Source organism: Oratosquilla oratoria, chromosome 12 (assembly GCF_046742065.1).
Source record: "Oratosquilla oratoria isolate Oo_2021 chromosome 12, ASM4674206v1, whole genome shotgun sequence".
NCBI classification, from domain to species: Eukaryota; Metazoa; Arthropoda; class Malacostraca; order Stomatopoda; family Squillidae; genus Oratosquilla; species Oratosquilla oratoria.
Window position 1 is genome coordinate 35,057,328 of NC_134788.1, and position 16,319 is coordinate 35,073,646.

General features: G+C 37.6%; 1 protein-coding gene across 3 annotated transcripts in view; it reads left to right on the forward strand.

The window, feature by feature from the left end:
• LOC143031371 (uncharacterized) overlaps window positions 1–15,017 on the forward strand; it is a 41,902-nt gene extending 26,885 nt beyond the window's left edge. For 2 of the 3 annotated variants that reach the window (XM_076195098.1, XM_076195100.1), the window contains exons 5-7: window positions 6,385–6,596; window positions 7,620–7,827; window positions 8,584–15,017. In XM_076195098.1, the coding sequence (XP_076051213.1) occupies window positions 6,385–6,596; window positions 7,620–7,827; window positions 8,584–8,754 (591 nt within the window). In that variant the 3' untranslated portion in view covers window positions 8,755–15,017. The remainder of the gene's footprint in view (window positions 1–6,384; window positions 6,597–7,619; window positions 7,828–8,583) is intronic. The other variant, XM_076195101.1, reaches the window with a different exon arrangement.
• The last annotated feature ends 1,302 nt before the right edge of the window (window positions 15,018–16,319 follow it).

Sequence of the window (16,319 nt, forward strand, 5' to 3'; positions counted from 1 at the left end):
AATTTGAGGCTAGGTATGATGAAAAATTGGAGAATAGGTGGGTCCGTTATACTACAATTAGGTAAATACACACAGGAATGAATGAATTAAATGATTACTTGGCCTTAGAAAAACCAGACATAATGGGAATAGTGGAAACTAAATTAAAGTATACTCTACCTCCCTATACTGTGGGACAAGGTTTATACAACTGCTGGACAAAGAATAGAAAGGATAAACAGGTTGGAGGAGTTTTAATTTTGACCAATAAAGATTTAAATGTAACAAAAATAACTGGAGGAAAAAATAATATAGAATCAATTATGATACAAGTTGAAAGCAAACATATGAAGAGTAGAAAATTTGTAGTGGTGTATGTGCCCCCCAAAACACAATCCTGGACAGAAAGTGATCATTCCAAATTATTAGAAGATACAAAATATGAATTAACTAATATACTGAAGGACAGAGGAGATACAGTAATTATGGGTGACTTTAATTCAAAAGAAATATGTTGGGAAGAAATTACAGTGAAGGGGGGGGAAGAACTCTGGGGCAATGTCCTACTTGATTTGACCATTGAATACACAATGACCCAGTGGATTAGAGAAAATACTAGACATAGAGGAAGTGACGAACCCTCAAAATTAGACTTATCGGTAATACTTGCGACAGAGCCTGAGATTGTCGATAAAATTGATTACAAAACTCCAATAGAAAAGAGTGACCATGTACTAATAGAATAGGAATTGAAAGAAGATCAAAGCAAAAATGATTAATATAGAATAGGAAGACTAATGTACAACAAAACAAATTTTGAGAAATTCAAAATATTCTTTCGCAATGCAAACTAGGAAAAATTCCTAAATGAAGGAACAGGGATGGAAGAAAAATGGAACATACTAAAAGAAATTTATAATGAGGGAGTGAATAGATATGTACCAAAACATAAAAATGGAGAGAACATACATAAAAAGCTCGTACAACAAAAGTTGTAGTGAAGCGATAATAGAGACAAAGCTTGGAAGAAATGGAAAAGATACAAGAAAACAAGCAAATGGCAAATGTATATCAAACTAAGAAATGAGTATGTAAAAATATGCAGAGATGAAAAGAGAAACTATGAAAAAAAGATTATAGATAAATGCAAGAAAGAACCCAAACTATTTTACAGGTATGTAAATGGAAAACTGAAGAACAAACAAGAATTAGAAAAACTGTGCCAAGGTAAAAATGAATATACAGAAGAACTAGAAATGGCTGAAATTATGAACAATCATTTCAAATCAGTATTTACAATAGAAAACTCACCTAATTGTGAGGAAATAGAGAGCTATCCCCCTCAATGAAAGAAATAATCGTAACACAAAAGGAAATCAGCGACCACATTAAACCCCTTGATGTTAGAAAATCACATGGTCCAGACGGAATTGCAAATTGGATACTGAAAGAATGCATGGAAGAATTAACAGACAAGATATACAATATAATTAAATTCTCACTTAAAGAAGGAAAAGTGCCACAGAACTGGAGAAAGGCAAACATTGTACAAATCTATAAGGGAGGAAACAAAGAAGACCTAACCAACCACAGATCAGTCTGACAAGCACAGTAGCAGAAATTGGTGAAAAATTTGTCAAAAACAGATGGGTTAAGCATTTGGAAGAAAAAACTATACTGAATCCAAACCAATTTGGATTCAGACAAGGAAGATCATGTACAACAAACTTGATCTGCTTCTACTCAAGAGTAATAGACATAATACAAGAGAGAGATGGGTGGGTAGACTGTGCCTTTCTGGACCTACAAAAGGCATTTGATAAGGTACCATATAAAAAACTATTAAAGAAGATAGAGTCAATAGGTGGCATCAGAGGAAAATTATTGGAATGGATGAAAGACTTCCTGATTGGGAGGAAAATGAGAGTAGCAATTAGAGATAAATTCTCAAACTGGGAAGAAGTGATAAGCGGGGTCTTGCAGGGATCAGTACTAGCCCCGATCATGTTTGCCATATACATTAATGACATGGATGAAGGTGTAGAGTGTTATATGAATTTCTTTGCAGATGACGCAAAGATACTAAAGAAGGTAAAAACGGAGGAAGACTGCAACTCATTGCAACAAGATTTGGACAAGATCTGGAATTGGACTCAAAAGTGGGGAGTAAAATTCAATATAAAGAAATGTAGTATAATGGAATTTGGAAAGAGTGAAAACAGAATATCGAAAGATTACAAAGTTGGTGAAGAAGAGGTGAAAAAAAGTAAACTCAGAGAAGGATCTTGGAGTGATGATCAGCAGGGACATGGCACCAGGTAGGCATATTAATAAAATATTCAGAGAAACCGACAATTTATTGAGGTCAATTAAAGTGGCATTTGCTTATTTGGATGAGGAAATGATAAAAAGAATTCTAACTACACTAATAAGACCAAAACTTGAGTATGCAGCAACACTATGGATACCCAGTACCAAAGAGAACATAAAAAAAATTAGAAAGAATACAAAGAGTAACAACAAAACTAGCACCAACTCTTTCCGAACTGACATATGGGCAAAGACCGTCGAAACTGGAACTACCAACTTTGGAACAAAGAAGGGAAAGAGGAGACTTGCTGACTATAGAATAAGGAAAGGAATGGAAGTCTTAGATAAGAATGACTTGTTAATATGGGACAATAGTAAAATGAGAGGACATGAAAAGAAACTAGAAAAGGCTAGTTACAGAGGAGATCTGAAAAGGAACAGTTTCCCACATAAAGTGATAGATACTTGGAATAAATTAGGCAACGAAACAGTGTGTGCAAACACTATTCAAGATTTTAAGAAAAAAATGGATGCTGAGAGATACAAAAATGGGTCACCACGAGCATAGCTCTCTTCCCGTATAATACAACTAGGTAAATACACAAAGTTGGAACTGTACATGAATATGAGGCTAGGTATGATAAATTGGTGAGTAGGACACAGAACCCAATGAGCATTGCTCCTTTCCTGTATACTATAATTAGATAAGCATACACACATGCACATGAAATCTTGTTTCTTACTCTCCAATTGTCATACCTGATACATATTCACATTTAGTTCAAAATTAAGATATAGATATATATCATACAGAAAAGGAGCAATGCTGATTGGGTCCTGTTTCATGTAATTGATCATAGCTAGCCTCAAATTCATGTACACTTCCAACTTGTTCTATATCCTTAATTTCCAATTACAATATTCAGATTTGAATTCATGTATTGTTCCCACTTAGGCCATATCACCTAAGCTGGTCCAAGTATTTATGTGTCCATATGGAAAATTGTATTTTTTCACATTCTTTAGACATGTAGTCTTTCTTGATTTGTTCTCAAGACTTCAGCCCTCCTATCCCTAATGAAGACATCTCTTCTGTTAGTACATTCCCTTTAGCAACCTGAATACTGTAATCATATTTACTCTTTCTCTTTGATCTTTCAAAGTTGGCAGACCCAGTGCTTTCAGTATCTCTTCATAGGGTTTATCTGCCAGGCTGGGAAATAGTTTAGTTGCTGCCCTTTGTATTTTCTCAATCTTGCTTATATTCTTCACTCTCTATGAGGATCATACCATTGATGCATGCATGACCTCTTAATGCTTTGCCATCCCCATTCAAATTATCTCTTTTTTCGCTATAGTCCATCACCTTTAGTGACTTGAATATTGTAATCATATCACATTTTTTTTTCTTTTTTTAGCTTTGAAAATTGAGAGACCCAGTGCTTTTAGTCTTTATATGGTTTATTTGCTAGGCTGGGAATTGGTTTGGTTGCTTTCTGTTGTAATTTCTTGATCTTATACTCTTCACACTATATGGGGACCATGCCATTAACACATATTCTAGTCTTAGACTCATCAGAGTTACTATGAGTTTTTTCATCATCTTTTCATCCATATAGTGAGAAACCCACTTTAGTCTTCTGCAGCAGCAGTCTGTATGTCTCTTCCACAACCCTGCTGGTATGTCTGTCAAGTGACAGGTTGTCTTTCATAAAGACTCCCAAGTCTTTCTCCTCTTACTTTTGTAATGGGTTCACCTCCAAAGGAATAGCGTAAAGATGATCTTTTGCTGTTATTGCCTGTTTCCAGTGCTTTGCATTTTTTCTAGTATTGAAATTAATTTTCAATTCTCGACTCCATGCAAAAATGTCTAGATCTTTTTTGCAATAACTGACAGTCCTCCCATTTTTCACTTCACTCATGATTTTTGCATCATCTGCGACCATGTTGGTATAGTATGTTATACCTGCCATTATATCAGATGCACAAGGGGTGAGGATGGCAGTGAGTTGGAGGTAAGTCTTAAAGGGAAAGGGGAGGAGGTGGGAAGGAGGTAGATATTTTTAAGTACTTAGGGTCCTATGTAGCAGGAAATGGAAGAGCCAGGGTGGAACTGATATTTAGAGTGAGGGAAGGAAATGTCTGGTAAGAGCAAAAAGTGTCATGAAAATTAGGTATCTGGGGATGGATGGAAAGAGAAGACCATATGAATGGGTGATTGTGCCTTCAACATTGTATGGGCTAGAGACTTGGAATGCAAGGGAGACAGGAAAGAGGAAATTAAATGTTTTTGAGATGAAATGTTTGGGAAGTATGTTGGGGGTTACAAGGATGGATAGGGTGAAATATGAAAATGTGAGGAGAATAGATGGGGTGGAAAGGGAACTGGTAGGTGAATACTGGAGTAGTTTGGGCACACAGAAATAATGAGTGAAGAAAGACTGGCATAAAGAGTGTGAGAAGCAGAAGTGAACTTGAGGAGAAGACAGAATGAGATGTATGGATGGGGTGAAGGCAGCCTTGGGTAAAAAGGGAGTCTGTTGAGGAGGGAAGAAGGCAAAAGATAGGTATGAGAATGATTGTGAATGGACAATAAATTTATGCAGTCTGAAGGGATTTGTCCACATCTTCTCTATTCATACATGAGGGGATGAAAAGAGAAGATTTCCATGTAAAAATTGGGATAAAATAGCTTTGGGTATTGGTCCCAGCTGTGAATGTGCTATGTCTTACTGCATTGCTTCTGGCCCAGGCAGTGGAAGAGGGAATGGATGACCCTTCATTCTCAAAGAACTACCACAAGATTAAAAAAGTGCATGCCTTGGCTGGTTACCTCCCTTATAAAGGGGAATAAATCATAGCCACCACAACCACCCCTATACCTGTCTGCCAGCTGAAGCTGAAAATGCAGTGCTTCCATGCCCACCAAAATGGCATGCAGTGCTATGTGCCAGGACTATGGGATGTGGTAGCAGTGCAAAGATACCTTTATGGTCATGGGCTACCACCAAAGCCAAACATTTGTTCCTACTCCCCTAACAAACTAAAAACAGAATGAAAAACAATCTACTGAGAAATTATGTGTGACAAAACAAAACACTCAGATTCTTGCCAAAATGGTAGGCCACTCCACAGCATGGCTAATTGCCACATGCACTATATAATCACCAAAACCCATGACCCAAATTAACATATAGATAACACTCAGAAGGGCCTATTTATGGTAGGCAAATATTAAAAATGAATAGATAACTGAATAAAAATAGATTACATATACCAAAGACTTTTTTCTCTATAAGGTAGGTAGCCAAAAAACAAAGGCATAACAACCACTCCCACCCATTCCATCCCCAAAATACTCCACTCCCACCCATTCCCTTCCCTCCCTCTTATCTTGGCCCCCCCTGGATGATGGGTCATCCCAGCATCCATCTTGCCCACTGCCCTCCCTGGGTCAGAAGCAGTGTTGCAAGACTCAGCACATTCACAGCAAGGCCACTTCATTAAATTGGCGACCCCCTCTCCGTCCCCTCATGCAGAAAAGAAGACGGGGAGATATCTCTTTGGACTGTGTCAATTTATTTTTCACACATACTCCCTCACCCCCCATCCCCCACCCACTCCTCCTCATGCATCACAGTGTCATCCATACATAACCATACTCCATTCACTCCTATCTTCTGCCCTTTCCCATCCTTCCTCAACAGACATTCCCCTCTTTCCCAATGCCCCTTTTACTCCATCCATCCATCTCATCCATGGTTGCCCCCTCATGTTCACTCCTTCAACATCTCTTTTACTAATCTTTCTTCACTCATTCTTTCCATGTGTCCAAACCATCCAAGTACTCTTTCATCAACCCTATCTCCCAACTCCCTTTCCACCCCAACTATAGATTAATGAAATAAAAACAACTATGTCAACTTTAACATGGTAAAGACATTACTCACAGCTACCATACATGGGCACTTCAAATTTGTCAATTTATTTACCTGTACCCTCTGGAGCAGTTATGGATGGACTTTTGATTTTATAAATTTAAGTCATCATGTTTCTGAATTATAAAGCAAATCAAATACTTGTCCTCTTTTTGAGGCCCAACCAAACTGGAGAGGGCTAACAAGTGAACAGACTGGATCTGTAGTAGGACAAGATTCGCCAGCAACTCAGAAGCTCCAGTTCCTTGTTGGATTTTCTGGCTCCTTACCACATATGCTGGACAAGTGGTTGCGGGATTGTATGCTGGTAGAGCTGCCTCGGGAACTTAGCGTCCCCTACATAGTCCAAGTTAAGCTGCGAGCCACCAGGTAAGGTGCTGGAAAGGGTCTATGTGACAAGGGCTTGCAAATTTTAGAGAAAGATAAATTAAATTCAACCAGAATAGAAAAGAAAAGAGCTCATGGTTGTTATAGGTGGCACTACAGGTTTTGTGTGTCTGATTAGTTGATGTAGTCCAGACATTGACTGTCAGACTCTTAGGGCTACATCTTAAGATGGTGAGGATGTTGATGGGCAGCAAGATCATTTTCTTTTGTATCTATCTTGCAGGATCACTTCATGCTGGTACCAATCATTGGTCCCTTTTGTCTTGGTTAAATATATAAGATTTTAATCTACATAAGATGGCTTTCAGACATAGGTAAATGAAGATGAACTGCGATAGTAAAGGAATCTGGCATGATGTGATGCAGTATATGATACAAAGAGCTGTCTCGGGTATCATGGTAAGATTAGATTCTTAGGCTTTCTGTACGTGAATTATGATCAGAATCTCAATAAATTTCTGCCTCAAGTTTCATTGACCAAAAAACCTGCAGCTCCACTGTAACTGGTAGTGAACCTTGGTCACTCCAAGAGTTCTTCAGGAAAATGTTAGATCACCACCCACTTTGTACAAATTTGTGATTCCATGTTAAGGGGAGCAGTTGGATGTTGGCTTTCTTCATGTTAAAAAAAAAAAAAAAAATTGTATAAGTTGATATAGAGGCTGAATGCCAGATTCTTAGGATTGGTACTTATAGGTGGAGATGAGGGTGTTGATGGGAGTTAGAGATGGACAACAGGGATGTTTTCTCCTACATCTGTCCTATATGAATACCACATGTAGGTGCTCATCTGTGTTGAGACATGTTGGGTGAAATTAAAGCCAAGACTTTCTAACATTGTGACTTAGGCCTTTGTCTTACAAGGGAGGATACTCAAAGAATTTTGTTCAAACTTGCCAAGCAAGACTAAAAGGACTCATGTTCCTTAAAGGAGGATATTATGTATCTAGTTCAGTTTTGCTGTCTGCAATCACAAAGCTTAAATTGTGGTTATTTACTTTCCAGGGAGGAATCTATGTGCAATTTACTATACAGGTCTCCTAATAACGTGAATATCTTCTTCACCATTACATTGTACTTTGATGATGACATAATCCTTTTGATGGAAAACGATCCCTATGATGATGTTGACATTCCCTCCATCCGATTGATTGACTGTGGTCTCCAAGTGGACACTGTCCATTCCTTGGCTGTCAAAGAACAAGAGGACTGTGTGAGTATGGGCTGCCTGCTCCTTTGCAAATACCTTTGAGTTCAGGTGATATACAAGAGAGAGGTAGGGATAAATGGAAGGAATTCACTTCTACCAGCTGGAGGGATGGAGACTAGACTCAGCAGTATAAGATTGAGGTAATTGTATATCATGCTGTTAGGATACAGAAGTGTAAGTAAAATTAGAATATCATGGGGCCATAGAAGTGCTGTTGGGAAGTTAAGTGATTTTGAGATTAGAGTGGGATTACCAGGAAATCAAGTATCAAAAAATTATTGCTTGATATTTGTTCAGCTAGAAATGGAGGAAGTCTGGTGTCACTGAACTAAGCAGGGTTCCTTAGATTGGAAATGGGATAAGTATGTAGGAAACAATTCATCTGAGCTACTTGGCAATAATGTAAAGGAAATAAAGATTGGGATACAATCCCAGTGGATTTGCAAATAACTACCTGAATGTTTAAAAGATTTACCTGGAATGTGTACTGTTCTAAAGTAGTCATGGTTCCCCAGGAGTTTGGTTTAGACAAGACAGCATGGTATGAATGAAGACCATGAAAGTAACTGTGAAAGAGAGCAGCCTTTCCACTATATATCTTTTTTTTTCGGTAAATGGATTAGGGCCATATCATTGGTCATTTTTTTTTCTATTTGTTATAGGATTGAGTTTGCACTTGTTAATCTTATATATCCCTACACATATGAACATGATTGAACCAAATTTGGGTATACATACTATTTTTTCCCCCTTTTCCAGTATGATGTGGACCTGGATGGCAAGCCACTTGCTAGATGTAACAAGTTTGGCCATTCAGAGGATGTCACTATGTGTGGCAATATAGAAATGGATGGAGCAGATGGCATAGAAGTTTGGTCTATCAACATTTTGAAGGACTACAGTGACCAAGATCTTCCAGCTGTCAATTGAAATAGTTTATGTCCTAATGTCACAGCGAACCGCGACAGAAAAAAAAAGAAAGAAAAAATTGTGTAATAATATATAGATCAACAATTCAGTTGCTACAGATTGCCACCCATCTTCTGGAGGAAGTGATCATTTTTCCGCTACTCCTTGACTTCCGATGACACAAACTGAAGGATGAGGAGTTGTACCGTATTTTCCAGCTTAAAATGCACATCGGGTTATAATGCGCACCCATGCACTTTGTTACCTCAGTACACAGATAGCACGCACCGACGTATAACGCGCATGCCAGGAAAAGTCACTGGTGGCTAAAGCTCGTGAACTGCATGTATGCGACTCCTGCTTGCATTGGTCCATTGTTTTGTGGGAAATTTGAGCCATGAAAAGTTTATTGAATACAAAATGTACATGAAAAATTTTGGATTTTTACAGAGAAATTGTAATTTACTATCCGGAGGGAATAACTCATCTTACAAGTTTTTATCACCGTGTACAAGTTTTTATCGCCATGCAGCAACAAACTATGTTTCGGTTCATAAGTGTCTTTACTGAAGTGACGTTTAGTTTAACAAACTCTCGCAAGAGGGTGTTTAGTATAGGCTAGGTTGGTAATAGAACTGTCAATCTCGGCCCTGATCTAGCATATTCCGGGTGAGCTAAAACGGCCAACATTCATGATGTTGGTACCAGTACTGTTTTACGGATCCCAAATATTTGCATAGACTACGATAATTAATGTTGGTAAAAAATAAATCAATGAAATAACTGCGATTAATTACTTAGTATCATGTGAACGAGGTTACATGGAGAAGTATTTTTCATTGGCTAGAGCCACCGCTGGGAAATCTGTTGATTTGTCACTAAATTAAGTGCCAGTTTAGGCATCAATCAGGACAACTAAGAAAAAGTTGGAACAACATGTACCGGTATATGACTCATGTTGTGCATTGGTCCCTTATTACTTTGTAGCTTAAATAGTTTGTAGGAAATATGATCTAAAAAAAGTTTATTGAGAGTAAAATATACAGAAAAATTTTGGGATTTTTACAGAAAATTTTCATTTTATATCTTGAGGAAATAATTCGTCTTTACCATTTTTTATTTAATACTGAAGAAAACTACAGACTGTTTCGTTTTAGCTTTGAACCTGCAATGACAGTGGTGAAATAGGACAGTCTCTCACCAAGGTGACGTTTAGTTAATATAACTCCCAAAAGAGGGTGTTGTAGTCAGGTGTTTGACACGAGTTTATGAATGGCCGCAACGGAATTTGTACCATACCTAAAGTGAAGCAACAAAGCCAACATAAAAATTCAAACTAGGATGCTGTGAACATGGGTATCATGAATATTGATCATGTTTCATGGTGTTTAGGCCTATTTAAACATGAAAAATAAGATTCGATAGATACCTACCTATATCAAATATCTATATAGCCCATGCTGGCGTATTCTTTCATGTCACCATGGCTGTTCTTCTTGTTCTCACGGAACATCACGGAGAAGTGTGCCGTCCCGACTTTGTGACGGCCAACATTGTCACGTTGTTGTGAAAAAAATTACACACACATCCGCAGAATTTTTATCGTATGCCGTAGATAATGCGCCCCACCGGATAATGCGCACCCCCCATTTTTAGGCCCTTCCAACGGAAAAAAGTCGCGCACTATACGCTGGAAAATACGGTACTGGGCTGCAGGTTAGTCATCTGGTAGAACATGGGACCTGTGGGTATGTGGGTCCTACTCCAGCTTTCCATTCGTGGTTGAAAGGAAACACGCTGGTCATTGCTGCCTTTTTTTCTCTCACCTCAGTCTAAACGCTTCCCAAACCGAGGGAGGGAGGTAATTAAGAACTTGCGTCCCATTCGGTCTTCCAGACCGATTCACTGGTTTCCAAGACCAGTTCCGAGATTAGTTCTGGTTTCCCAGACTGGTTCCCTGTAAATTTACAACTTATTCAGAAAAAAAATACCACATCAATGTGAAAATGGAGTAGGGTATCTGTAAGATTCGTGAGGCAGAATAAATCCTTGCTAGACTAAAGCGAGGTAACATGAGGTTAATATGCCTCTTCCTGTAATATAACATAGGATAGACCTCTTCAGAAATCTTTAAATTACCCTACTTAAGGTTTACAAATAATTTTAGGTTAGGCAATGGTAGGTTAGGTGTAGGCTAACCCCCTATACAACAGCCATTTCAGGACACTCTAATGCCTAACAAAAAATATATATATAAATGAGAACTTTTGGCACATTTTTACCTTTCATAAACAAAGTATATAGTTATGAGAACCGAAAAGGGTTATCCAAACACGTAGCAACAACACAAGGCAAGGGGAATTATTGCCAGCATCCGTGTAACTTGCATTCCCCTTTTACGTCTCATTTCCTTTCTCTATATCGGACGTGGGATCTTTAATTAAATTTGTAGAACTGGTTCTGACTTTAACTCTTACCTTTTAAAAGGGATAATTTGAAGAAATCATTAATATTTGTGTTAGGCCATCTGGCAATGTTTTTGTGGCATCTCTCTCCGACCACGTGAGTGTGAGCAAAAACATCGAAAACGTTTTTGATCCCTTCTTTCCGATAGCGAGTAGGAATATATATTTGACATAGTAACATTTTTACATGTGTTTGTTGATGAATATAGTCCTTTTTTATGGATTTCATTATGATTAATGTTAATTATTACAATAGTAATTTAAAGATATTAGAGCTGGATGATGAATCAATTTCTAAGTACATCCAAAATTATTAGAGGATAGCTTCTCACTCTGACACTAAGGCTGTAATGAGGCTTTACAGCCAAAAGCAATAATGTCATGAATGCTTTTGCTGCACTTGACTTAAATGTACATGACAATGATATAAGATTTTATTTTCTTTAGTCAGCAGATGTCATAGGATACGGGTTGTCATATTAAATTATGAACTACAGCTCTTGACATCTTGGAAAAGCATTTTCTTAATGTCCATACTGGATACAAAAATGAGTATTATCAATAAAGGTACATATGTACATGTTTGCATCCTGTTGGGCTTCCATAATGCCTTATCTAGACAACACATGCATGATTCAGTCAGTCAGTTACCCCAAGTCTCTTGCAGGAGACCCACTGCTGCCAGATAACTGGCATTAGTCACTGGGCAGGACCATAATTCACACAAAGAATAGATACTGTGTTGTTGTCTAGGGGTTGTTAGTATGGGGTATTGTAGAATGAAATGCTCTGGGTCTTCTGTGATCGTTGCATCAAGGACAATTTGATTCTGTGGCCAGGCCTAGTGTATGTTGATGCCACTATAATGCTAGATGGCATCCTGAATGCAAGCATGCTAGTATTATTTTTCTCTTGAGAGGATTTTTCCATGGGACTGATGTTTTGGAGGGTGTTGATAGAATACTGAGTTTCATGGTCTGTATTGGAGAGGTTGTTTAGAGATCATATTGTGAATGTGTTTTGTATGCATATTTTTTTATGTAGATATATATCACACTAGTGTGCTGGTGGCATAATTGAAAATGTGCTGATCTCATATCCATTTAGTTGTGGATTTGAATCTAGCACTCTTGATTCCCAGTAGTGACTGTTACCTGCCCCAACAGTCCAAGCATATAGAGCAAAGGTGATGTTAGCTCCATACCTCTTGGCATTGTCTCCTCACCTTCTTCATAAACTTATGTAAATATACACACACACAGTCATATAAACAAACACGCACAAACAATACGTCATAATAGGAAGGGTAAATCACTACTAGAAAAGGGGATTATTATACCTTTGTGGGACACTCATACCAGTTATAGGCATGGAAAGGAGTATCTTGATGTGGGGGATAGTAAAACTGCTGCCTCAGGTTTCACTAAGTGGAAAACCTGCAGCCCCACAATTATTGCAAACAGTCCTCAGGGCATCCCACAGATCTCCCTGGGAAGAAATGTTGTCTGTATTGTATCAATGTGGGAGGACTGCTTCTATGTCACTAGTTCAAAGTGGAAGGGGAAGGGGAGCAGTAGCTTGTTGTCACCTCTCCATGTGTGAGAGGGGGATGGCCTAAGTAAGACATAATCCCACCCTTCACCCATTTGTTGTCCCAGCACATGATCCCATGGTGAATCACAAACAAGGTAGATACAATTTTGGGAGGACAAACTTCTAATTTGAGAGAATATTTTGAACAAGCAGATTGGGAGGAATTACTGAATACAGTAAGACCTCGTAATACAGTAAATATGCGTTCCTGAAAACCTTACCCTTACCACAAATTGAAATTACCATATACTGAACTCATTATGATATGTAATAATAGGATATGGCAGACGTACCTTCTCCCTGCTCTTTCCTCTTCAAAATATCTAGCGGGTACCGTATCTGTGAATTTTTCTTACCGTAAATAGAATTGAGGGTAGTAATTACCAAATACAGTAACTGTGAATTTGCCAGATAAATAATTACTGTATAAGGAGGACTCACTGTCCTATCAAAACTGAGACAAAAGAAGAGAAAACCTTTAAAAGTCTCTACAATTTGAGCATGAATTAAGGTTAGCCATGAGACAATTCTATTAAAGGACTGGCTTAATAATGTGAGGCAGAAAAATGGGAATATAATATAAAGAAAATGGAATATTAATTATTGTCTCTAGTTTCACTGGCTGGAAATCCATAGTTCCACAGTAGCTGGCAATAATCCGCAGATCCTCACAGATTGTTTTGGGAAGAAAATCTGGACCTGCGTTTGCATTACATTAGTGAGGGACTGTTTCTGTCAGCAGCTGAAAGTAGTAAGAAAAGGGGAGCAGTTACCAATTATCAGCTTTCCTTGTACTTAATAGTTTAGGGAAATACAGTTGAAGTTGATAAGAGAAATCTTAGGCACAGTTCAAACTGGAAGATAATTCTCTCTCATGTCCAAATTGAAAGACCACCTTATGCAGGCACCCATTATTATACCTGAGAAAATGGAAGAGAGGAAACAGAATGGAGTTGGAAGAGTAAAGATGACCCAGAAATCATTACATGAGAATTCATAGACAGGAAACTTTGGAAAGGGTATTACTGATAAATGCAAAGGTGGGGCTAAACTGTTTTAATAACTTTTTTTTTTTTTAGTTATTTCAATTATGTAAATTTCAAGCCATTTTACTGAGTCTCAGGGATTCTATTAAAAGTGTGGTCAACAACTTTTTGGAACACACTGCATCAGTTTCTTTAATTTACAAAACCCTTTGTACCAACAGTATTTTCAATATACAAGCTACTATCAGATTTATGTAGCCATTATCTTACAAAATGAGAACAGAAATGAAGTTCTTGGATCTTTTTTATCTGAACTCATCACATGTTATTTGAAACTGCAGTTATTTTATGATACACTACATTGTTCAAAACCACCTGGTTTTCTTTGGTTAACCTGTCAAGGGCCAAGTTTGGTATACATGCTTGGGGTTGTCAGCCATCTACAGTACTAAATGGTACTATTAAAATTTTTAGTATCTGATCCCCAACTGTATATGCTTGAACTTGAATGAAAATAAAGCCAACCTTTAACTTTCCATATAAATTGATCCAAAAGATATTTTTCAAAATGTCATTTGAGTTCAAGTTCTAAATTGGCTGTGGAATTATCTCAGCACCAAAGATTTTCTTAAATCAACTGAAACTTTTTTATACAATTCTTTTAACATATTAAGCAACGAGTCTCATGATACAATTCTAACCCAAGTATTTTAATAGTAATTTGATATAGTCTTTGAAGTTAAATCTCACATATAAAAAATGGGTTTCATGAAATAAATCTAACCCTATTATAGTAGTTTGATATACAGTCTTTGAAGTTAAATCACACAACAGGACTGGTTTGCTTTTATGAAAATATTCAGAATTACACAATATGATTAACAATTGCATTTTACTGCTACAGAATCCATTACATCTATACCCAAATTGAACAAACCTTTAATGGACAAAATTTCTGAAGCATAGTTTCCTTGCATGTGAAACCAATAATGTTTATTTCCTTGCAGTGTATACCATATGCCATGGTTTATCAAGTACCATATAATTTCTCTTCCAAATCTAACCCAAGTCTCTGACTAAATAGCTGCATCCTCATTTCCACTAGTGTTCTACTTTGATGCTCACTATCACTTCCTCCCCTGCCTGGGAATCATTAAGATCATGTGATATTCCAATCCAGATAAATAAACTTTCTTGTATTTCTGCCTTTATTTTCCCTTGATAATCTGCTGCTCTGCTGCACTATGTTGGGGATTTTGGAGAACTTCTAAAGCTACATGACAAGCCAACAATTTCTTTACTCTCATTAGGCATAAAATTTCTTATTGAAATTTCTGAATCATAGTCTTTCGACTTGGTAACACAAATGTCATGCTCATCATAATATTCACCTGAATTTACTTTTTTCCTTGTGTACAATTTGATGTAGAATCTGAACCCACTTTAGCATGAGAAAGCTCTTAAGATTCCTTGGATGAGCATTCATATCATTGCAAAGAGAATATTCATGAGGTTTCTTATCAGAATGAACTGTCCTCTTGTGACTGACTCACTCCTCACACCTGAGGAGTCAACAAATGTTGCATCACAAAATGCACACTTGTATTGTATTCTATGTCTCCTCATATGACGTCAATGGAGGTAGGTGGCAGTGAATGCAGCATCACAAAGGGTGTATCTATGTGGTTTTTCAAAGGATTACAAAGGGAGCATGCTGACAGGAGACCTTTTGGTCCATATCTGTGTGTGTTCTGATATGATTTTTCAGAGGTGACACGTGCAAATGAATCCTTATGAGTAGTGCATTTATGAGGCTTTTGCATCCGTATCATGAGTCATAATGTGACCATTCAGAGCAGAAGATTGATGAAATGAGGCAGCATTGTTGTTATTACATATTTCACATTTGTAAAGCTTCTCATATGGCCATTTTGAGAAGATAGCAGAGTGAATCCAGACCCACAAATATCACATTAACCCATTCAACTCCGATGACAAGATGTCTTGTCATTTGGTCAAATAAAACAAAAAATCATAATAAAACAACAAAATGTTTGATGATCAAACAGCACCAGAAAAATATGACGTCGTCAGTCCTCCTCCTCCTCGAGGAGGAGGAGGACTGACAACGTCATATTTTTCTGGTGCTGTTTGATCATCAAACATTTTGTTGTTTTATTATGATTTTTTGTTTTATTTGACCAAATGACAAGACATCTTGTCATCGGAGTTGAATGGGTTAATGCGGCTTCTCACCTGTAGGAGTTCTCAAGTGCCCCGTCAACGTCAAACTCTTTGAGTATGAAAATGAAGCATCACAAAAGCTGCATTTATATGCTTTCTCAACCAGGTGAATTCTCATATGTCTCTTCCATTTTGTAACTTTGGTGAGTGAAGCGCTGCCAACAGAGCACTGATGTGATTTCTCTCCTGTTTGAGTCTTCATATGACCGGATAAGGTAGATGATTGAGAAGCCCCACAGACATTACCATGATATGGTATCTTCTCACCTGTATGCATTCTAATAAGACTTTTTTTTGA